The 24,880-nt window shown below is 44.8% G+C and overlaps 1 protein-coding gene across 1 annotated transcript in view; it reads left to right on the top strand.

The window, feature by feature from the left end:
* The window catches only part of JAZF1 (JAZF zinc finger 1), a 335,688-nt gene that overhangs the window by 264,935 nt on the left and 45,873 nt on the right, over positions 1-24,880 (top strand). Inside the window, exon 3 of the mRNA XM_047763870.1 lies at positions 19,822-20,018. Coding sequence (XP_047619826.1) covers positions 19,822-20,018 — 197 coding nt within the window. The remainder of the gene's footprint in view (positions 1-19,821; positions 20,019-24,880) is intronic.

Genomic DNA, 24,880 nt, shown 5'->3' on the forward strand with positions numbered 1-24,880 from the left:
TCATCCTGGTAGTAAACTCTTAACAGCAATTTGTAGCTAAAAATGGCTGGTGACGTGGGAGTGGCCCAAGAAACAGCAAAAAAAAAAAAAAAATGGCTGGTGGTCGCACCATCTTATTGGTTACCGAGGCTGGTCTAATCCTTGCTTTGAAGAGCTAGGGCTCATTTCTTCCCCAGCTAAAATTCTTTACTTAAAGCAAAGGGCGCTCTGGTTACTGCCACAAATAAAATAGGTTCCATTAGCACACGAGAGGGGCAGATTCTAAAAGAAAGACGAGCCCCATGCACGTCTGGGGAAATTCAGAGGCCCCTTTGCTGTGGGAACCTGGAGCACGAGACGGAGTTAAGGTTGAACAGATATTAAAGATGCGCAAAGGGCTCTGTGTGAAAAATGAAAGTTAATGTCACCCAGTCCTTTTGAAGAAGTGGCACATCCATACAAGAGACGGAGTAAGAACGGCAAGGTCAGCGTTGGCACATGCCTCTCTTAGCCCTGGCCGGCGAGCAGGATTTTCCATTTTTAGGAAGAGACGTGAGGGCTGCTTTCCTGGCAGTGGTGCTTAAACACTCGAGAGTCAGAAATGCAGTCTGAAACCAGAAGGTATATGGATTCATTCGGACATAGAGAACAGAAGCTGAGGCTGACTGCACGCACGGATCTTAATATCCAAGACCCTAGTCTGACCTTACATGGCTCTGCTTGCAGCCTCTTCCTGCCCCGACGACTCCCCCATTCTGCTGTAGAATCTGCTGTCCCCCAGGCTTCCCGCACCAGGGGACTTGGCGAGCCAGGAGGCCTGGCTTCCTCCTCTCCACGTCTCCCTTGGCCCTTGTCCCTCATATGTCCTTGTGAAAGAGAACTGCAGCTCACAGTCCTGTGCACAGGAGCTGCTGAAAAGGGAGCCGTTCCCTGCATTCAATCACAGTTTTGCCCTCTCCAAGGATCTTCAGGAACATTCGGCCCACAGAGCAGCACTGTCCTAGGCGTTCTCAGCCCCCTCTGTTTCAGTCCCATCCCTACCTCTCTGCTATATCCCCCGTCTGATTTTTGCCCTGCTTCTTCAGCCTGTTTCTTATCCGTCATTCCATTTTATTGTATTTTATGGATCCTGGAGAGTCCCCTTTCATTCTTCCAGAGTTGGCAGAAATAAATAAATAAGTAAATCATACCCCCATTTTACAGATGAGAGCGTTTAAGCGTTTGACCACAGGCATGCGATCAGCAGGTGGGAGAGCCAGGCACGGGTCTTGTCGGCAGTTTTCATCTTTGTCTTCGTGCACAGGAATAAATGGGAGAAGTCAGGCTTCAGGTAGAGGAAAAGCAGGTTGGAATGAAAGCGGCCAAAGAATCTCTTTGCTCGCACGTAAGAGGAAGGGGGCACCTGGAAGGGCTCCCACAGGCAGGCTGGAATTTCTTTTTCTGGAGATTTCTCTCGGGTGGAAGGTGGAGGGGAAAGGAGGGCTGGAAGTGAGCTCTGATTCAGCCTCAAGAGAACAAGTGCCTTCCACCCCGGCTCCCTCGGAGGTCACCCAGGCCTGGTCCACCCAGCGCTGTTCATGACGGAGTCTCTGTATCCACGTCCCTGCCCCACCTGCAGGCAGAGAGCAAGAGAATCCAGGCCTTGGAAATACCGCTCTCTCCTCACCTGTCCTGCTTGTCCAGGGGTGACCTTATTCTGGTTTTTGGTTTTTTGTTAACAGTGGGTTGCATTGTAGTGGTGGAAATTTTAGAATTGAAAAGGTCAGAAAAAGTCAATTTGGTTACCAAAAAAAAAAATAAATCATATACGCTCTTCTGTAATGATCTCCCTTTTGTCCCGTTAGGCCTGATAAGGCACATTCTCAGGGACCCTCAGCAGAGGAATCAACGCTTTTAAAGGCGCCGGGGTTCCATTCCATGAATTACCCACTAAACGGCTCCTCCTCACAGACTCGTCCCCTTCTCCCAGGGAGCGGTGCTCGCACAGAGAAAGTGTGGTTAATGGCATAGGCAGGCCAAAGCCAGGTCTTTGGCAGTTCAGCACCGTGTTTGCAAACCCTAACTGCCACACTCGGGAGCTTCACGTTGGCATCCTCTGGTCTTTTCCCAGTTTTAATAGGCAAGGCTGGCCCCCTGTGTGCATGCTGCCTGCCTGTGAATCCCCAGAATTCCTCTCTCCCCAGTTCATGCATTTTAGGGCCACTCGTGTGGTGAATAGTCACTAAAGCCTCATTGTAAATAATGGAAGTGTTTTAATGGGTTTTCTAGGGTTTTTGTTTTAATTGTAGCCTTAATCTTAGCCGGCCCGTGATGGCCTCACTCATACCTTTCTTGTCTCTGCATAAGCCTCTTCCATCCACAGGTGTGGGTGGGACATTTTCTTTCGAAGTCAGTGGGAGTTCCAGACACTGTGTCATTCCACAGGATAAAGAGTATGGGGCAGGAGTTCCCGTCATGGCACAGTGGTTAACGAATCTGACTAGGAACCATGAGGTTGCAGGTTCGATCCCTGGCCTTGCTCAGTGGGTTAACGATCCGGCGTTGCCGTGAGCCGTGGTGTAAGTTGCAGGCTCGGCTTGGATCCCGTGTTGCTGTGGCTGTGGTGTAGGCCGGTGGCTACAGCTCCGATTAGACCCCTAGCCTGGGAACCTCCATATGCCGCGGGAGCGGCCCAAGAAATGGCAAAAAGACAAAAAAAAAGAGTATGGGGCAAACTGGCCCAAGATCTTTCTCATCCTCTCCAAGGCCAAAGAGGGTTTGGTCTCAGAGCTTACCCAAGTGAAACTCCTTACCCTAAAGGCATCCTGAGCAGTCCTTTTATTCTCAACAAGGAAAAGGAGTAGACTTTTTCTCTGGGTAGCTTGGATTACACAGTAAGAAATACAGGATTGGATAACTTCATGAAGACTGACTTGCCCAGGCGACTGAAAGGGAGGTTTAAGTGAAAATCATCGTAAAATACCCTGCGTCAGAGCTTTTCCTCTAACAAGTTGTTGGGATCTCATTATGAAGGGGTTTTGTGGACAGTTTGGAATTGAGTTTGAACCGCTTCCTGCACACTGCATCAAAGCCATGGGAGGCTGTGTCTTGAGCTAACGTTTTTCTGCACAGTGTGCTGGGCTCTGAGCTGGAGGGAGTAACCATCGTACCTTTCAAAGGAAAGACATCTTTGCACAAAACAGTCATGTGAAAAAATAAATGTACTCTTTAACAAAAGGCAGATCTTACGATTAAAGATTACATTTAAGATGCTTATCTAAAAATGTAAAAGGATGGAGTTTCCCTGTGGTGTGGCAGGTTAAGGCCCTGGCATTATCACCCAAGAACCTCTGCATGCCATGGGTGTGGGCCAAAAAAAAAAAAAATAGGAATCCCCATTGTGGCTCAGCGGGTTGTAAACCCCATTAGTATCCATGAGGACGCGGGTTTGATCCTTGGCCCTGCTCAGTGGGTTAAGGATCTGGCATTGCCATGAGCTGCAGAGTAGGTCACAGACACCTCTTGGATCCCACGTGGCTGTGGCTGTGGCATAGGCCGGCAGCTATAGTTCTGATTCGACCCCTAGCCTGGGAACTTCCATAGGCTACATGTGCAGCCCTAAAATTAAAAAAAAATTTGTAAAGGGCTAAAAAAAATTTAAATATAAGAAGAATAATCAGTTATTAAGCCTGAAAAAATGGTGAGAACGCTATTCCTCAGCGACCTTGGGGGCTCCTCTTCCTCCCGCCCTCTAAAATGTAGCCATCCCCATTCCAGTTCTCTTCTCAACCCTTATCCCCCCCACCCCTCCTCCCCTGCTCTCCTTCTTGCCTCTCTTGTTGGGGGATGATGCCTAAGTCTAGGTTGCTCACCTGTTTGTTTATACCCCGGGATGTCCCACCACTGTTTCAAACCCAGTGTATCCAGACCTGATCTTGGAAGAACACAGCCCAGTAGAACCTGCTGTGGTGATGGGAAGGCTTCCATTTCTGTGCTATCCAAGATGGTGGCCACTAGCCACATGCGGCTCTTTGCATTTAAATTAATTACAGTTAAATAAATTAGAAATTCGGTTCCCAGTCCCACTAGCCACATTTCAAGTGCTCAGCAGCCTCGTAGGGCTAAGCGGCTGTTGGATTGGGCATTGCCGATCTTGAGCATTTCGGCTTCCATCTTTCCCCCAGCATTTTGTTAGCTGTGGGTCCTTGGAGAAACTACCTGATGTCTCTGAGGCTCCACTTTGTCATCTGTAAAGTGGGACTGATAATAATTCCTGACAAAGTGCTTGTGAGGATTCCGTAAGGTAGTAGTTCCAAGGCACCTAGCCTACATCGTACATACTGGAAAGGCATTTTACAAATTGTAGATCCTTTTCCCTTCTCCAAAATTAATTTCCAAATATCCATCTGAAGCTTAGATAATATGAACTCCTCAGAGCCATTATGGCTCAGTTTGCAGCACATTTTAGGGAGCATTTTAAAAAACCCTGTGGTTTTGCAGTTCCTGTTGCGATGCAGTGGAAATGAATCCGACCAGTATCCACAAGGACGTGGGTTCGATCCCTGGCCCTTGCTCAGTAGGTTAAGGAGCCGGCGTTGCCGTGAGCTGCAGTATAGGTCACAGACGCAGCTCAGATCCAGCGTGGCCGCGCTGTGGTGTAGGCTGGCACCTATAGCTCCGATTCCACCCCTAGCCTGAGAACCTCCATATGCTGCAGGTATGGCCTGAAAAAAAAAAAAAAAAGAAAAAAAGACAACCTGTAGGTTGAAGCTGTAGACCTTTGGGGTTTGGTTACTGGAAAAGCTCTGAGCGATTCTCTGCAGGCGGGTTAATATGGCAGTGCGCTGCAGGACCTAACAGGAGTCTCATCAGTTGCTGGGCATTGTAGTAGTTAGGATGTTAGCTTGTTTCCAGGGCATAATGGCAGGAGAAAGATCCCCATGAGAAAAGCATCTGTAGGAGCCCCGAGAGATGTCTTCATTTGCTTTGGTAAACACTCGAGGGGTGGGGGCAGTTTGGTTTTCGTGTATGAACCTGACTCCCTGGGCATCAGAAAGGGCCTGGGCATTGGGTACAGGGCCTTCCAGGAGAGCTCGGCCTCAGCGCCTTTACAGGAAGCCCTCTGCCACGGACCAGTCCTGCACACCCACCAAACAGCAAGTTTAAAAGGGAGGTGGCATGGTTTATATCCTGACTGCAATCCATTAAAGCTTTAATTACACTAATTAGGGATTTGGAGTAATCAGGTTGGCCAGCCTAAAATGGGGGCCTGGGCCCTCTCTGAAGAAAAGCTTTCGCTAAATAAACCAGCAGGATAAACAGAATTGTGGGGCACATGTATTTCTGGGAACCAGCTGATGCTCAGGATTAGTGCATGCTTTTGGCATGCAAATAAAGACTGCTCATTGTAAATCCACAGAAGGTCTGGAAGCCCCTCCAAGAAACACTTCATTAGCCGTTAAATACAGTGACATTCTTAAAAATTTTAAACACACACCACACAAACACCCTGAATTTTTTTTTCCCAGTAACCCGTAAAGTCCCTGTTTGAGGTAGATTATGTTGGGGAAAGGTGATTAGGGACTCTTGTAAAATACAAATTAATTTTAAAGCAACACTGAATAGTAATTTTGTGTTATTCCCTCTCCCCCGCCCCCCAATGTAAAGGACACCAGAAGTACCATTAAGATAGTCAAAGCCGCATGCCATTCAACGCTATAATGGGTCCCCCAAAGCTGAGAGTTGGGACGCATTGGCTCAGACCTTTCAAATTAATAAACCTTTGGTGTATAATAGCGCTCAGACTTTGCAAGCGTTATAGTTAGCTGGGGGTACGTCAGAGAGAGACCTGCAGTTAAATTTGAGTCTTCATTTGCTATTTCCCAGGGACTGTGTTGAAATCTTTGCTTTTTCTCTCTTCTCTCATTCCTTTCCCTTACTATTCTTCCATTTATCTTTATCCCTATATGTTTCTCAACACGTGGACACAAGATGAGAAAAAGGTGAATAGTAATCATGGCCTAAAAAAGGGACGACGGGAGAGAGTTTAATTAACCAAGATGACAAGATGTTGATAACACGGCGGGTCATCACACCAATCTCTCTAGTTTTGTGTGCTTTTGAAATTATCTCCAATTTAAATGATCACAGTGCTCAACCCTCACCCTCTACACCCCCAGCCAGCATTTACTCACAGTTTACAGTTTACCAAGTATCTTGAGTACTCACAGACTCTTTGGGGTAAGTCAAGCAGAAAGAAGAAACATGGAAGTTCCTATCCCTTTGAGTTTTTTAAAAAAATAATTATTTAGGCCTCAAATGTGTGTGTCCTTATCTGGAGAACCAAATACCTGAACGCATTTATCAGGCACAAGGCTTCTGGAAAACAAGGACACTAAACCCTTTAGTCCAGAAGCAGCTTAACTGAACTCTTGGAACAAAAGGAAAGAAAAATCCCTTGGAAAAAAATCAGCCTCCAAGGCCCATGAAACGTGAGGTCAGTAAGCTTGTGATGCCCGCAGACCTATCCTTTGTCAAGGGACAGCTCGTGTCTAGAACTAACTGGGCCCCCAAATAGTTTCACTGCTTCAGTGGATTAATCCATTTAAGAAGAAAATGCTCTTGACTCCACCCTGTTCCCAAACAATGCTAGTCTACTGACTGCCCCTCTGTGGGAGTCACATACACACAAAAAGAAATTTGAACGAGCAGTTGGCCCTGTAATTGCATTCAGGAATGCGTGCAGTTATCTGAGTGTGTAATACCCTTGCCTGGCTCAGGGGCAGCTCTGTCTTGGGCGCAGTCAGCTTTCTCTCTCAGCTGTCATGTTTGTTGTCTGCCATCCTTGCTCCCCGATTCTCTGAGAGGGGGTGCCATCTATACCAATGGAGTTAGGATATGCCTCACCTGGGACATGAGTGCACATATTAGTGGGTATGGGGGAGAGCCACAAACTTTCAGCTTATGTATCATCTTAATCAGTGGCAGCCTGGTCCCTGGTGATAAGGAAGATTCTAAGGCTGAATCCATAAGCAGCGCAGGCAAGGCTAAGTGTGGACTGTCACCCAGCCCTGGTCAGAGGAGCTCATGGCAACATCAGAGAAGTACTTTTCTTTGGAAACAGAGACTTTTGACCCCAGACTTGGGTTTCCAAGTCCATTGCAGACTGGACTGCATAGGTTCTCCTCCCAAATGGCCTTTTCTGTAGGAATTATCCAATCAGATGGCTGTTAATTTTTTTATATTGTTATGGGATAAGAGATAATTCCTATATTTTATTGGATTGTAATTTTTTATTAAAGTATAAAGTGTTATGCCAATATCTGCTGTATAGCAGTGACCCAGTCATGTGTGTGTGTACACACACATTGTTTTTCTCATATTATCTTCCATCATGTTCTATCCTAAGAGATTGGATATAGTTCCCTGTGCTATACAGTAGGACTTGATTGCTCATCCATTCTAAATGTAATAGTTTGCGTCTACTAACCCCAAACTCCCAATCCTTCCTACTCCCTCCCCTCCCCCTTGGCAACCACTAGTCTGTTCTCTATGTCTTTGAGTCTCTTTCTGTTTTGTAGATAGGTTCATTTGTGCCATATTTTAGATTCCACGTATAAGTGACATCATATGGTATCTGTCTTTCTGATTTATTTCACTTAATATAAGAATCTAGTTGCATCCATGCTGCTGCTGCATTATTTCATTCTTTTTTATGGCTGAGTAGTATTCCATTGTATATATGTACCACATCTTAATCCACTCCTCTATCAATGGACGTTTAGGTTGTTTCCATGTCTTGGCTCTTGTGAATGTAATTCCTAGGTGAGAGTCAGGAGCATCAGGCTGACAGCCGTGGAAAGACTCTGAGTGGCCTCCTGGCAGATGTGCAGGGTTATGTGAGTGAAGCACTTTTCATCTGAGAGATCATGACCTTAACCCCATGAGGGATGATTAGGGTCACCCCTGTTTTATAAATAAAGATCCCAGATGAGAGATAGTGAATGATTTGCCCCAGCTTGAATACCTAAGTCGGATTAGGACTTTGCCTCCAGAAGCCAGACTTGCAAACCACCAGGCTGTGTTCACAGCTATTAATGATACTGGGACTAAAATTCCAGAGACTGTAAATCCATTTTTTTTTTTTTAAGTTTTTACTTCTCCCAGCTTATGGGGAGAGTGATGCATCAACCTCAAATAACTCATTTAATTTACTTCCAGAGATGGCAAAACAAGGAAACTCAAAAGCTATCTGCAGTTTTGTACCACAAAGCTTCATAAAAAGCAGCTTCTTTGTTTTGTTCCTCGGTTTTTACACGGGTGTCAATTTAGCAATGAAAACCATGTGTAAGAAATCACCGTGGTCATTTCTAATTCGATGGAAGCAGAAGAGGCGTGGAAAGGAGACAGTTGCCAGAAGAGGGAGATTCCAGTTGGCCCTCACGCCAAAGATTTGTGGGCATCGTTTTCAGAAGTGGTTTTTATTCTTGGCACTGGTGATGAAAGAGACCATGGTTTACTCTCTTCAGGCTAAAGTAAATCAAAATTAATTGCTGCACTGATAATTTATGCTGACCTGTGGCTTTAAGTCGTGATTGCTGGAACCTGAACCAGAGCTTTCGGTTAAGGTAGATTAACTGTATTATTCCTTCGTTGTGAGAAAATACCCCCTATTTATGGGGAATATACAAAGTAATGGTATTGAGGGATGGGATTTTGTTCCTTATTGCAGTTATTCAGCTTTGGTGCATGAATTCCATTTGAGTGCTAAAATTCCGGGAAAGAGATTATTGGTTTTTAAAAAAAAAAAAAACCTTCTCCTAAGTACTATTCACAGACAGCCACTAGTCCTTGAATGATGCCGTTCATGGGGGTGTTTGCGCTGGTCTGCAGTCTCCAAGTTGCCTGGGGTGTGCGGGGCCCAGGAGCAGGGGCGTCCAGCACCCACTGCCCCTCTGTGTGTCCTTTGTCCCAGCTCTTGGAAGGGAGAAGCTCCGGGATTCAAGTGCTGTGTATTTGGCTTCTTTCAGTTTGCCCAGTATATTGCAAATGATTCCTCCTTAATTTATGAGTTCCATTTTAGTCAACATTCCTTGAAAGTGAATTTTTAGCCATGGCCATGATAGAAAATTAAGTTGGATATTTTTAATAACTTGCATCTAGAGAACAATTATAAACCACAAATTACAAACTGTATATTACAAGGTACCTATGACATGCTTACAAAATAATAAAATTAAATTGCATATTGTAGCATCTCTGCATCTCAAAAAAATTTAAGTAAAGTTCTTCCTCTGTTCTATTATCATAATCTCAGAAAAAAGGACAGTTTTTCTCATGAAGGGATTATTTTATTCCAAGATTATGTCCTTCCCAGATTTTATGCTAAAATGCCTTTTCTTTGTATGCGAGGCTGGCAGGGGTAGAGGCTAGAGGGATCAGGCGTAACCGCTTCTGGTAGTAAAAATGGGCAACCCAATGTTAGTTATTAAATAAGTATTTTTTAAAGATTTTGAATATCCAACGTATACTGGAGCTGCCTTTAAAAAAAGAAAAGAGGGAGTTCCCTGGTGGCCTAGCAGTTAAGAATTTGATGTCATCACTGCTATGGCTTGGTGTCAGTCCCTGGCCCAGGAGTTTCTGCATGCCAAGGGCCTGGCCAGAGAGAAAGAAAGGAGACGGGGGGAGGGAGGGAGGGAGGAGGAGGAGGGAGAGAGAGAAAGAGGGAGGAAGGAAGGAAGATAGAAAAAGAAAGAAAGAAAGAGAAGGAAGGAAGGAAAGAAAAGGAGAGAGAGAGAGAGAGAGAGAGAGAAAGAAGAAAGAAAGAAAGAAAGAAAGAAAGAAAGAAAGAAAGAAAGAAAGAAAGAAAGAAAGAAAGAAAGAAAGAAAGAAAGAAAGAAAGAAACAATTGTCAAGAGCAGATGAGATGAAGATCGCCTCCTTGCTTGTCTTTTTTTCTTGTTTCCTCTTTTTTCCTCTCCTCGTCCTCCAAAAGAAAGTGAACACGTAAATTAGCCACAGGGTCTGATGTGCGATTGGCTTGCCCTGGTGTTCATTTATTTCATGCAAATGAGGCAGGAACTATTCCTCAAAGTCCAGGAGCTGTATCCTCCTGTATGTGTCAGATATAAACCTAGTAAAGAAAAGGGGGGGAATATCTCACTTGAGACAATAAATCTCTCAGTTTTGATTTGGTCCCCAAGAAAAAATTTGACTCTTTAGCTGAATACTTCACAAATTACGCCTACAACCCATGTGGATATCAGATGAAAATCACACACACGCACATGCACACAAACCCTTCCAAGTTAAGTGCCAAAACTTATCAGCTGGTGTAGGTTTTTTCCTGGTGCTGCTTTTAGTTTTATTGTTTTGCATTAAAATTTTAATAGCAGCATATTAAAAGAGACTCTGAGTTTTGGTGACGCTGCAAAAAATTTTATGAAGCTTCAAAATCTACCCCGTAGGCCTCAGACCGTGAAGGCAAAAATAGCTCTGGGATGAGAAGTGAAACATTACTAGAAACGTTCTGAAATTAATGTTATTTGGGACTCCAGTTTTCTTTTGTCAACTGAAAAAAAGAAGACCACTTATGAAGTTCCCTGATCACCAGAAAAGGCCCTTCTCTTCATGGAGGGGGGCAGACAAGCGATGCCTCTACTTAGTGCCAGCAGGTCATGCTTTACTGGCCAGCTGTTTTAACCAAACACCCATCAACCCCCCCCCCCCATGGCTTTACATTGCTAAAATGAGAGGAGCTGCCTCACAAATTTATTAGCAGATGTGTGTTCTGAAAGGCATCGTTACCCTGAGACCTAGAACAGCCAGAGCCCCTAACATGTGGACCACACATGATCGCAGCTGAAAGGTACCCACTTTTCTCCTGGCCTCTATTCAGATGTCTCACTGATTGTTCTGCTTCCTGCCTGGCTTCTGTCCTTCCTTGTCCTGGATGGCGCATTGTAGTAGTTGGAGAACAGGAAACTCCCTAAGGTACCCTCCCCTGGAAAGATCCGTTGTTGTCCTTGTCAGGTCAGGGATGCCATTGTCTGGAGCGATGAGTACTTGGAATCATGGTCCAGCTGCCAGCTCCCAGCAGCTTTCCTCAAAAGCTTTCTTGGTTTCACAAACTTGTTTTCACTGAAAAATGGCCATGCCCAAAGGACCATTGCAAAGGCGGAACAAAGCTTTTGAACTTCAAGTGAAGTAGTTGGATGTGGTGCTTTGTACAGAGGTCTGGTTATGGACCATGTCAGAGCCTTGTGCAGCTTTATGAATCTCCCAACTTTATGAATCTCTCTGTGCATCTTCCTAACTGCACAGGAAGATGTTTTTCCATCAAGTAGCTGTGTCTCCTGTTGCCTGTCCTGCTGGAAAGATCTTCTACAATTGGGTTCTTCTCCAGAAATCAAGGCAGAAAAATAAAGAAGAGGAGGTGTGAATTTACAGCCCCCACCCCACCCCCAGCATGTGGTCCTTAAGGAGAAGAACCTTCTCTTTGTATTCTCTTCTGCACTATAAATACCTTTTTCAGATTTACCTGTGATTGAAGCTGTATTTAATCAGTGCATGCAGAATTGGGCTCGTTGCTTTCAGAATCGGCAGAACTCATGATGGCAGTACTTACCAGAATTATCAGTAGTTCAGCTCAGATGTACCAAATGGCCGACGTTAAGTGTCAGAGATGCAAGATTTGTAAGTTACCATTTCTAGAACAAGAGCTTTTCACATCCATATGACATTTGTCCAACAGCAAGTGCCAGGCCTTGTTTCAGGTGCTTCACTTGCATTAATTCACTTAATCTTCACAACTCTGTATGATAGGACTTAGTACTTTCACCACTTACAGGTAAGAAAACTGAGGCACAGAGAAGTTAGGTAACATGTCAAGGGTCACATAGCTGCATAACATAGAGGAGAAATTAGCATCTAAACCTCCAAAGCCCACCTCTTAACTGCTACACTGGTCTTTTCTTTTGTCTTTTTAGGGCCATACCCGCAGCATATGGAGGTTCCCAGGCTAGGGGTGGAATCGGAGATGTCGCCACTGGCCTACACTGCAGCTGCAGCAACGCTAGATCCGAGCCTCATCTGTGACCTACACCATAGCTCACAGCAACGCCAGATCCTTAACCCACTTAGCGAGGCCAGGGATCGAACCCAAGTCCTTATGGATGCTAGTCAGATTTGTTTCTGTTAAGCCACGACAGGAACTGGAATATTTCCAAACCCCAGGCCATGACCTGTTGGTAAGTCAAGAATTAGTGTGATAGTCACGACCAGGATATTTTGTTAAAATGAAATAGAAAAATAGCAGAGTTGGAGTTACCATTGTGGCTCAGTGGTTAACGAATCCGACTAGGAACCACGAGGTTGCAGGTTCGATCCCTGGCTTTGCTCAGTGGGTTGAGGATCCGGTGTTGCCGTGAGCTGTGGTGTAGGTTGCAGACGCGGATCGGATCCCGCGTTGCTGTGGCTCTGGCGTAGGCCGATGGCTACAGCTCCAATTCAACCCCTAGCCTGGGAACCTCCATATGCCGTGGGAGTGGCCCAAGAAATGGCAAAAAAGACCAAAAAAAGAAAAGAAAAGAAAAATATCAGAGTACATCACATGCAGTAAGGAATGATTCATGAAATTTTTGTTTCAGATGTTTACATAAAAGTCCTTTATCTTTGCATACAGATATGTTTCATGTTTCACAATTCATAGGTTTTCTAATTTCAGAAAGACAGTATGGTGCAAATACTGCCTATTACAGAACTCTCCCTCCAGAGTCTGGGGCAGCCACCTGTAATCAAACACATTTATGTTTGTATAGTGAAGCGTATGAATACTCACACTAAACACCAAAAAATAAGGTGTCTAAACAGCCCTTAAGCTGTTCACATCAGGGTTGGTCTCCCCATGAGTTTTGCTGTCAAACAAAACAGTTTCCAATCTCCAGAGCCCTGGAGATTTCAGAATTACAGATTGTGGACCAAATCATACGCATGGATGTACAGGCCTTCTTGTCATGGACTGAGGTCAAAAAAAGTTTGGGGAACACTGCCTGATGCTAGTGCTGCAATCATTGACTGTTGAGGTGGGAGGGAATCTGGGGTGATACAGTCCTTCTACCCGTAAAACCCAGACTCCTCAACTTTAACAAGTGGGAAAACCAGGGCCGGAACAGGGAGAGCAGTGGGGCTTCCGGAGGCCACCCGCTCCTCCATCCCAGAACAAGCCTCCTGACACACGGCTCAGGCCTCTGGACCACACGCCCTCTCCAGAGTCTTGTAACAACAACCAAACCACGCCACGCATCTCGGAGTCTGGATCCTTTTCAAGTTTTTCTGAGACTCAAGTTTCGAGTGGTCACTGCCATCACTGGGTTCTCTGGAGCCGGTGGAAGCCAAGTGGTTCTGCCCCAGCAGGACACTTGGGCTCAGGTGTTTGGCCAGGAGTGAGGCGCACTGGGGGCTCTGCCCAGGCTCCAGCCAACTCGGTGAATTTCCTGAGTTTGTGGTTGAAACTGGTCTCCATGGACCAGCAATTTGACATTTTCCCCCTGCGGTGTTATGTTCATGTTTCCACGTTTAACATGTCAGACTGAATGAACATTGTGGTCTAAGGATTTAAAAGATTTATAATGGAGTCTTGAAAATTTACTTAAGGAATATGTACTTCCCCAAGCAATAACAAATATTACTACAAATGACCATATTAAATTAAAGGAACTTGGGCATTTCTGATTTGTAGGAAAGTTAAAATTAATCTTACAGCAGTTTCAGTTTCAAAATGAAAACAGGACTTTGCCTGACCACAGATTTCCAGGCTGTTAGTCAACAGTGAATGAACCCTCAAGGGACTTCTTTTTTTCCTTTAAGAAATATCCAGTTCTCTCTATGAGTAGAAAAGCAATAGTAGAAGGAAAATACCCTGAAAAGTCAACCATAGTTGTATCTGCAAATTTCATAGGTTCTGGCAAAAAAATTTTACATAAGCTGAATAAGTACTTGGATTGTCATTTTATTCTTATTTCAAGTGTGCTTGTAAACAGGTGCACTCAATGTGTATTACAGAATTTTTTAAAATGTTTTTAAGGACAAGTCACAAACCCATAAAAGTTTTTCTGTGATTATTCTTTAACAACAGGTATTATAATTTTCAAAAAGAAAAGAAGCCTTTCTTATCCATGCTTCTTCTTTTCCTCAGTTAGCTCCTTTAGTGGGTAGGCGAGGATCCTGGTTCAAATGCTTTATGGTTTTTTTTTGTTTTTTTTTTTTTGGTTTTGGGGGGGTTTTTGGTTTTTTTGCTTTTTAGGGTGGCACCTGCAACATATGGAAGTTCCCAGGCTAGAAGTCTACTCAGAGCTACAGCTGCCGGCCTATACCACAGCCACAGCAACGAAGGATCCAAGCTGAGTCTGTGACCTACACCACAGCTCATGGCAACGCTGGATCCTTAAGCCACTGAGTAAGGCCAGGGATCAAACCTGCATCCTCATGGATACTAGTCAGATCCATTTCCACTGCACCACAACAGGAACTCCTCAAATGCTCTTTTCCACATTAAAAATAATAATAACTACAGGTGTACTGGATAAATGTTTAATGGCTTATTCTGGGGGGGTTGGGGGGGGGGGACTTGATTTGTAATATTTGCCAGTCTCTATGGTATAAATACTCCCGTCTCGGCCAGTTCCAAGCTACCAACATTACATTGCTGAACAGAGTTGGGAAGAAAGGTGCACTAGCATGTGGCCTCATAGACTAATTCTACCAAACAGGTATGACATTATTAATGTAAATAACATCAATACCATAGATAATAGTAAAAGGGAGTTAAATAATGAAGGACTAATAAACTGAGTATTATTACCTTTGCTTTTAATATACTTGTTTTAGTTTTAAGTTCATATATTTTCATTTTTTAAAATGGGCATGTTTAATAACTGGCTTATAAAATCCCCAAAAATGTAAGGATCAGCTCTCACAAGCCAGTACGAGCCCACACTAGCACACTACTGCTGCAGGATTAGAAGAGGACCCACTGCAAAGCAGAAAGAATTCGGGGAGGCAGGTACAGCCAACCTTCCCACATCACAGCTCAGTGAGACCCCCACCCAGTGAAATGTGGAAGATGCTGAGAGGAGGAAGCCCCCTGTTCTTCCAACTGCCCCACTTCCAGCATGTAACCCCCCAGAAGGGTCCCTTCTGCATTTCCCCAGGCCTTCTGCTCCAGCTCCTTCACCCCTTTCAACTTGGAAAACCATGACTCTAGAGCAAAAACAGGAAAGCTCAAGATTCTTAGATGTGCCCGTGGCACCCTGGCAGAGCAAGAGCGTTTGGTTTGGTCCCAAGTCTTGGCTTCCAGTTGCCAGCTCAGCCAGCAGCCTGCAGAATGACCTTGAACCGGTCCCTTCACCTCATTTCTAATTACTGTGAAAAATGATGGGGTTGGGCTAGGTGACCTGTCTTACCCTGGTTCCTTCCTGCTCTAAAACCCATGTGGGCTACAGTTGCTGAGGGCTTCAGAAAAGATCACCAGTCATATCAAAACCCATTGAGAAAAGTCATCAGGCCACAGAGTGGTGTGATTCCCAAGCCTGAACTCCCTCTCATCTGGGAATACAGGGGGCAACATTTCTAATCCCGACGATGAAAAGATCCGGGCTGTGGTCCTTGAAGGACGTGTCGAAGTGCACCTGCCCTTAGAGGGGAAAATGCTCAGAGCCAGCTTACTCATGGCCAGTGCCGGGCTGCAGTCACAGCCCTCACTTGCTTTGCCTCATCAGGTTCTTCATAAACGTGTCTCCCCAGATGATTCTTTGCCATTGGGAATCTGCCCATCATTTGACAAAAGCCTGTGCTGATGGAACATTGCTTGAAAACTAGGGTTTAAATAAGTCTCCAAAAAAAGGTAAAGGCATGACCAATAAGTGAAAGAGGAACAGTGCAACACTGCCAGGAGAAACTGGTGAATTGTAGCCAGCCCGCCCGAGGGCTGCCTCTGTGTGTGTGTGTGTGTGTGTGTGTGTGTGTGTGTCGTCTCTGGAAATCAATTCTGCAGCTGTGTGTCTTGGTATGGCAAGGTTGCCATGATTTATAGGTATAGCTACAAGTTCATAACCACCAATCCAAGGGAGAAAGAGGGAGGGGAGAAGGAGAGGAGGGTTGGCAGAAGTGTTTTATGAGTTTCATGTTTAATGCTTTTAACATGGTGCCTCATTCTCGCTTCTAGAAAGCACTTAGCAGATGCAAGCCAAAAATAGATGGCTGTCCATAGCTGGCCAAACCCAGGTGAGGGATGTGTGTGTGCACGTTCTTATGGTTGTTTGTAGTTTTTGTCTCCAAGCTGTAGGGGAGTATTTATTTTACAATATAAAGCATGGGCTCTTGATACTTTTAACCAGTGAGAAAAACCGCTGCCACTGCGGAGCGCCATTCTGCTTCTTTCTCCCTCTCTCTCCCTCTCCCTCTCTCCCTCTCCCTCTGTTTGTCTCTCTGTCTCTGTCTCGCTGTCTCCCTCCCTCCCTCTTTCATTGGTAAGTTTCTTTCTGCCTCTCCGTATGCACTCCCTGGGCTGAGTCCCAGTCAGCTGTTCCACAACCCATCTGCCATACCCGGGGCATGGACCAGAGGCTTGCAGAGCCCTGAACATACATACGGTGCATCCTCAGGAAGCTTGGAGTAAGGTAGATGGAGTATACAGATATGGCCGCATTTATAAGGCTTTCTATAGTAATAACGGCCACTTCCTACATGACCTGCCCTGCTACCTTGTATGGTCCCCTGAAGTCAGCACTGTTATTAGCCTGTCCACCAGCAGCTGATCTTCCTCGGCCATGAACATTGAGGCTCTCGGGATGACCAGGGGCCCCAGTGGGCACTGGGTCTTTTCAGAGGAATAAAGGGCAGAGCCACAGCCTGCCAGCAGGGTCTTCTGCCAAGTCCTTGTTGGTACCCATGGCGGTCTGTCCAGATGCAGATGGAAGATGCCCCTCGGGCAGAGGGGGAGCTGTCCTGGAATTGAAGCTTTTCTAACACTCCCTGGGCACAGTCCCCAGTTCCCTGCAAGGCCATGTTCAGGGACAAGGTCACCATGCTCAGGGAGCCCAAAGCTGTGGCTTCCAATCAGGGGAGATGCTTTCTAGTTCCTCGCAGTCCAGCTGCCTCTTATCTCTCGGGGGGGCCAGTCTTATCAAATCCTCCCAGTAGCCTTTGACATACCATCTTTGCAGGTTACCAGAGTTAACCAGTGATCAAAATCTCTTGCAGAAGGGGAAGACAGGTGTGGTAACTCTTTATAACCTACAATTATAGTCCCATTTGACAGAGAATAAAGCTGAGGTTTAGAGAGGGGCTTGCCTCAAATCACACGAACCCTGACCTGCCTGACTCCAAGTCCCCATGCTCTTAATTCAGATGCAAGATGTAAATTTATCATTGCACTCCATAGCATATCTGTGTTTATTTTACTATTTAAAAAAGCTAACTTAGGAGTTCCCGTCATGGCTCAGCGGTTGGCGAATCCGACTAGGAATTATGAGGTTTCGGGTTCGATCCCTGGCCTTGCTCAGCGGGTTGAGGATCCGGCATTGCCATGAGCTGTGGTGTAGGTCGCAGACGTGGCTCGGATCGCACATTGCTGTGGCTCTGGTGTAGGCCGATGGCTACAGCTCCAATTCAACCCCTAGCCTGGGAACTTCCATATGCTGCGGGATCGGCCCCAGAAAATGGCAAAAAGACCAAAAAAACAAAAACAAAAAAACTAACTTGAATGACCTACAATGAGAATACTTGATCTTCCTGGAAGAAGCAATACATTTAGCCCATGGCTTTTCCCACTCCCTGGCACACTGCAAACCCAGTGGGAGAAGCTCAGGACTGTGCCAATTAATAGTTACACTTAGGATAATAAAAGAAAGTGCTAGTTCCTTGCTTTTCTCTACAGTCCATATTTTGAGTAAAGGTTTATAAGGGGGTGGGGAGCAGTTTTAAGAGCAGTGGAACCAACTCTACATCTGAAAATAAATGGGTACCTGGCCACCAGGTGCAAACAATTCTGTGTTGCATTGTCATGTCCTTTCTTCTTTTTAAATCATCACCTTCGTGTAGCATAAAACTTAAGAGCTCAAGGCAAAGCATGGTGTAGCACAAAACTATTATAGTTTAACTCAACATATAAAATCCAGTTTATGTATCTAGATTGTATTGCAAAAGCCCTTCAAGAAGTGTACCATTCATGTTCCAAGTGTAAAAGCAGACATTTTAAGACACTGTAACACTATTATGATACTGTTTCACTGGGTGTTTGATCAACTCTAAGCTTTTACCAGGCATGAGAACTAACATGAAGCATAGCTTCCAAAACTCCATCATGTAAAGACGACCAAGAGGAAGGAGATTTGTAGGCAGAATGTGAAACAGGTCAGGTGAAATACCGTGTTGAAGGGCAATGGAATTCGTTTATGATGAATTGTATTAAAATAGTTAAAACACAGTTGATGAGAAGGCGGGGGACAGTGAGGACAGGGTTCTGTTCTGGTCCTTTGTTTAGGCAGTGGGCACAGGTGTATTTTTTGTTTTTTTGTTTGTTGGGGTTTTTTTTTGTTTTGTTTTGTTTTTTTGTCTGTTTTGCCTTTTCTAGGGCCGCTCCCTCGGCATATGGAGGTTCCCAGGCTAGGGGTCCAATTGGACCTGTAGCCGCCAGCCCACACCACAGCCACAGCAACACAGGATCCGAGCCGCATCTTCGACCTACACCACAACTCACGGCAACGCTGGATCCTCAACCCGCTGAGCAAGGCCAGGGATGGAACCCACAACCTCATGGTTCCTAGTCGGATTCGTTAACCACTGCACCAAGATGGGAACTCCCAGGTATATGTTTTAATACCTAAACGTTTTCATATACGCCATTCGCTAGGCTTTCCATCACTGCAATTTTCAAAAATGCAGTTTGCCGTTTGGTGTCTAGGTGGAAGATACCATTTCATAGATTGTTTTGAATCTCTTATTATTTGAATGTATGAAATGCTAGATCATATAGTGAGAAAAGAACGTTTGAGTATTACCAACATAAGCATTGAAAGAATAACTGACATTTCCGCAGGTAAACTTTTGAGAAAAGTCACCTTACCCTCTATGAGCAGTAAGATCATGACACAAACAGCCCTCTCTCCCTCGGCGATCTTCCTCCTCGTACTTCCCGCCTCCCCTCTTCTTGAATCTGCTTGGGCAGATCTGTTCTGTCATTCCGTACATGTTTATTGAGACGTGCCTGGCAGGGTGGCAATAATGATGACAGGGACTCGAGTCCTTTCTTTGCAGCTAGTGGCTGGTGAGACAAGACCTTCAACCAGCCAAGAAAGTACTAGAAACCAAACAACACTGTGAGACTCCAGAGTAAGACTAAAAAAGAATCAGAGTTTTCATGGAGCCGTATGTGTCCAGTGGTGCAAACAATCAATGCTGCCACCCTACAGACGTGGGATGTCCTCTCCAGGTGGGAGTGGTTGGGGAACGTTGAGAGCAGGTGCACTCTCAGAGGACTGAGAGGCCCCTCCGGGAGAGGCGGTCTTATAGCTAAAGGCACCGTAGTGAGTACAGAGTCTAAGCGTACCTGTTTCCTGGTCGGAGGGTTTGCCCAGGGGGAGAAAAGGCCATGACTTTGAGGAACCTTCAAACAACGAGCTAGAAGATAATTTCCTCCTGGAGGAAAAGGGAAGCTGTTGTGAGTGTTTGAAATGGGGGCAGACCGGTGAACAAGCCCCTCTCCCAGCGTGGAGCACCCGTCAACCTCGAGTGAACTGTCATCATTCCCCGGGCTCTGTGATGGTCCTGGTTCCTTATAGAGGGTCCCTTCCATTGTCGCTGCAGATTCATGACAGACGCTGCCCGCCGGGAGCAGGAGTCCCTGAAGAAGAAGATTCAGCCGAAGCTGTCGCTGACCTTGTCCAGCTCGGTGTCTCGCGGAAATGTGTCCACTCCACCACGTCACAGCAGCGGAAGCCTTACTCCCCCCGTGACCCCGCCCATCACCCCCTCCTCTTCATTCCGCAGCAGCACCCCAACAGGTGAGTGGCTTAGCCCTTGCAGGGGTGGGGGGGGGTGGAGGGAGGGGTGTTGGGGGCCGAGGACACATCACGATTCAGACTCACCTCTTCTTCGACCCTTTTGCTGGGCTCCATAGAGTTTGCTGATTCATTCGTCGCTTTATTATTGAAGAAATAGTTATAAATTATCATTTATAATATGTATATGATAGCGGTTGTATAGGGATGTTTCCAAGCCTCATACCGTTTGTTGTGTGTGAAGTGATGCGGTGTCTTGGATTTGCATCAGTCAAGTGGGGGGTAGATCAAACCAGATTGATTATGTGTGGACTGTTGCCGTGAGTTATTATTGTTGAAGCCAGGGCATGAGTACATAGGGGTTCATCATCCATTGTCCCTATTTTTGCTTATTTTTAAATTTTTCCATTGATAGAATGATTAATTTTTTTTTAAATCACACATAGAGTGCCTCGCATGTGCCAGGCCCTGAGCTCCAGCAGTGGCTTGAAGGACCGAGGCCTGGTGGAAGACGCTGGCCTTCTAGGGGGGCCAACCAGAACATTCTTTCTTTTCTTCCTCTCCCAAATGGAAGCAACTGAAAATGAAACAGGACTCAGAGGTGAAGATTACAATCTTTATTACTGCACAAGGCTAAACTGCAGGAAAAAGCTATGATCTGTAACTGGCTCCGTAGTCTGTCTTCCCTGAATTGAACTCATTTCCCGAATGTTCCTTCTAAGCTTGTCCAAGGGGGAGCAGCCCAGTGTTCCTGGGCCCTGAGCTGAGCCTGCCCGGAACCTTCTTCATGAAGTCCCCTGCTCCATGCGCAGCAGTGATAAGACACGGGAGAAGGAGCCTGGAAAGGTCTCTCTTTTTCCCATCTGAGAACAGGGAACATACTTTCCTTCTCCCCTGCAGGAGTACAGACAGGCATTCATCAAATCAGTACACCAATAAATATAACATTGTAACCATGGGAGTGCTGTAGGCAAGAACCGGTGATGAGAGGGCATCTAGAGAGCCGTTTGATGCAGACAGGAAAGGCTTCTCTGAAAAATAAATAGGAGTGGGAATTCCTATTGCCATGGCTCAGTGGTATTGAATCCGACTAGGATCCATGAGGATGCAGAGTGGATCCTTGAGGATGCTGGGTCGATCCCTGACCTCACTCAGTGGAGGAAGGATCCAGCGTGTCCATGAGCTGTGGTGTAGGTCGCAGATGGGGCGCGGATCCCCTGTTGTCTGCAGCGTAGGCCGGCAGCTGTAGCTCCGATTCAACCCCTAGCCTAGGAACTTCCATTTGCCATGGGTGTGGTCCTAAAAAGCAAAAAATAAATAAATAAATAGGAGTGGAGCAGGAAAAGGGGGAAAGAAGGAGCATTTTGCAAAGGTTCCGTTGGGGCTGGAGGTCAGCCAGGTGGAGGGGTGTCTGTTAGGTGAGGCCTGAGCAGCTCTGCAGGGACCAGGGCACTGCGGGTCCTCGTAAAGATTCTGCTTCATCCTAAGAACAAAAAGAAGCCACTTAGAATCACACCCTCCACTCAGTAGCATTGCCCCTGGACCGTGGATGAAGATGTTTATTTTCTCTTGCAGTTTATGTGTTTCTTTTTTATCTGTCTCCCATCAAGAGAAGTAACTGCAGTCGTATTTTTTCGTTGTGTTTGAGAGCATGACTTTCACAGAATAATATTTGGGGGAAGGGATTCCCTAATAAGTCTGGGGGTTAGACAAGGGTACACTGGTTTCCTCAGTGCTGGGGTTTAATATACATCACTGTTCTCTAAGGGGAGCATTTAGAAAGTTTTCTAAACTCAGTTGCTCTGACTAGGGGCATCTCAGGGGGCTCATGGTTGACAGGCATGTCAGGGTTGGGCTTTTTGAAGACAGGATGGATGTAGGAGGCAGACAGACCAGAGTTCCTACCTGAACTTCGCCCTTTACAATCACTAATAATACCTGTTCTTTAGGGGGTTTGTGTGCAAGTTAAATGCGATAGCATATATGCAGTAAACATTCAATACATGTTTGTCTCTGTGGTCCAGGAACAGAATCAGAGGTGACTCTCGCAGATGCATTGGTTCATTTGTGTTGGTCATTGGTCCATTTCCTAAGATAGACCACCATGGTTCTCTTATGTTTTATTCTGTGAAGATTTACTTTGCAGGATCTTTTATGTAACATTTACTGTGTAAATCTAAGGAATGCCGTGACGGTGTAGTATAATTATTCAATCCTCTTTTCTGGGTATTTCTATGAATATTTATTCATATATAGTGTGAATTATGAAGCCAGTTTTATACCTGGGTGTGTTTTATACCCGATTTAATTTGGGCTGACTCATGGCCAGCACCAGATAACCAGGACCGCCCCAATTAGTAATGGGAGCTTTAGAATCCCATGAAAATAAAGACAGTTTAAAAGTGAGAGTTTATTATTTTTCATGTAAGAATTTTTGGAAGAAATGGAATCATTTCCTTTCCTTCAGACATAAAGAAATCTTTCTGACACCTTGTCTATTTTAGCAATTTCCCACTAAGAGAATTAATTTATGTCGTGGTAAAGATGTATCATTTTCAGTCTGTCAAGGTCATTGGTAAGTTATTTGCTGCTTGAAGAACATTCCATGTAAACATCAAAAATTAGCAGGGGAAATGGTTTCTTAAACCCCTACCCTGCACGATTTTGATTGTGTACATTTTTCAGTGTTTGAAATGTTATTTTACCTGTAGTTCGAGAGATCAGCTTATTTTGCCTGACTAATGTGGTTTCAGTCGCTTTCATTGCCAGGTTATAAATAATATTCCGTGTTTCTACCTCCTAAATTCACTCTTCCAGCTTTCACATTAAAGATGTGTTCCTGGTCCAGAAGTAAGAGTCGTCTTGCAGAAAATTGCATTTGTAAAGTTTTCTTTAAAATATACTGTCTTGACCAGACAAAATTTGTTCTCAATTTCATTCTAGCATTTCAAGTACTTCTTAGGGATTCTTGGAACCAAGATTTATTTTGCAATTTCTGAACCCTAAGGGAATCTTCTTTTCTCAACTTTTTCATTTCCTATCCTTATTTGTTTTGGGTTTTGTTTTTTTTTTTTAGTGTATTTTTTTAAATATTCACTTAAGGAAAGCTTAGAATGGTTTACATTGTGGGCCAGCAATCTTTTTTATAAAGGACCAGATAGGAAATACTGCAGGCTGTGCAGCCATGGGACCTCTGTTTTAGCTTCTCAACTCTGCCAACTAGAGCAAGAAAGCAGCTATAGAACTGCATAAACAAATGGACATAGTGTGTTCCATTAAAACTAAAAGTTTTTGGATGGGGGATAATGTGAAAAAAAGAATGTGTATAAATGTTTAACTGGGTCACTTTGCTGTACAGCAGAAACTGACAGAACATTGTAAATCAGCTATAATTTAAACTTTTTAATTAAAAGAAAAACTAAAAGTTTTTGTAAAACCTTGTTCCTTATTTACAGATTTGGTCCACAGACCATAGTTTGCCAACCACTGATTTTTTTTCTTTTTCTTTCTTTCTTTTTTTTTTTTTCCTTTTCTAGGGCTGCACCTGCGGCATAAGGAGGTTCCCAGGCTAGGGGTCAAATCAGAGCTATAGCTGCCGGCCACAGCCACAGCCACAGCAATGCCAGATCTGAGCCACATCTGTGACCTATACCACAGTTCACGGCGATGCCAGATCCTTAACCCACTGAGCAAGGCCAGGAATTGAATCTGCAACCTCATGGTTCCTCATTGGATTTGTTTCTGCTGCGCCACAACAGGAAACCAACCACTGATTTAAATCATAAAGATACAGAATTTAAAGATAAACGTGATTAAATTCCCTGAAAATAAAGTGTTAGAACAATTCATAATCATTCTCCTTTAAAAAGAATAATATTGGAGTTCCCATCGTGGCTCAGTGGTTAACGAATCCGACTAGGAACCATGAGGTTGCGGGTTCCATCCCTGGCCTTGCTCAGTGGGTTAAGGATCCAGCGTTGCTGTGAGCTGTGGTGTAGGTTGCAGACATGGCTCAGATCCCTCGTTGCTGTGGCTCTGGCGTAGGCCGGCAGCTCCAGCTCCAATTAGACCCCTAACCTGGGAACCTCTATATGCTGCAGGAAGCGGCCCTAGAAATGGCAAAAAGACAAAAAGACAAAAAAAAAAGAATAATATCTAGAGTATAATTGCTAAGAAGAAAAGACACATTACATTTTTTTATTATATATGCTTACTGTAAGCTTTATATGTGATTAATTAATCCTAACACCAGCCCCACTAGACATTATTAATTCCTACATACAGATTAAAGAGATAGAGGCTTAATAAGGTTAACTTACACAAAGCCCCGTGTCTGTCACTTCCAAAAATGTAGTCTTCCCAGTGTACTCAAACTTTCTTTCCACATTAATTATTATTACATTAACACCTTTTAAAAAATTCTCATTAATTCTCCTGTGGCACAGTAGGTTAAGGATCTGGCATTGTCACTGCTGTGGCGCAGGTTTGACCCCTAGCCCGGGGACCTCCATGTGCTGCAGGTGCAGCCAAATACAAACACATTCTCATTAGACCTTAAGCCATTTAGCTGCCCCAGTTACTGACTTGACACTTCCAAACCGAAAATATAAAAATATGTTAAGATACTGGAACTGTGGCTCACCTTCCCGCCAAATAACTCCCCCCGTTACCCTCTCCAACATTTCAAAGAGTGGGTCAGGACTGAAAAACATTATCAGTTTAGTCAAAGTTTTCTTTAAGGATGGGTTGGAGCTGAGTTGTTAAATGTGCAAGCTTGCAAACCAGTTCGTAAAAGCTCCACTTGAAACTGGCCATGGTAGGTGTTCTTACACCAGTGCAGCTGGCAGATACTCCCTGTAGGACTT

This window comes from Phacochoerus africanus, chromosome 16 (assembly GCF_016906955.1).
Source record: "Phacochoerus africanus isolate WHEZ1 chromosome 16, ROS_Pafr_v1, whole genome shotgun sequence".
Lineage (NCBI taxonomy): Eukaryota > Metazoa > Chordata > Mammalia > Artiodactyla > Suidae > Phacochoerus > Phacochoerus africanus.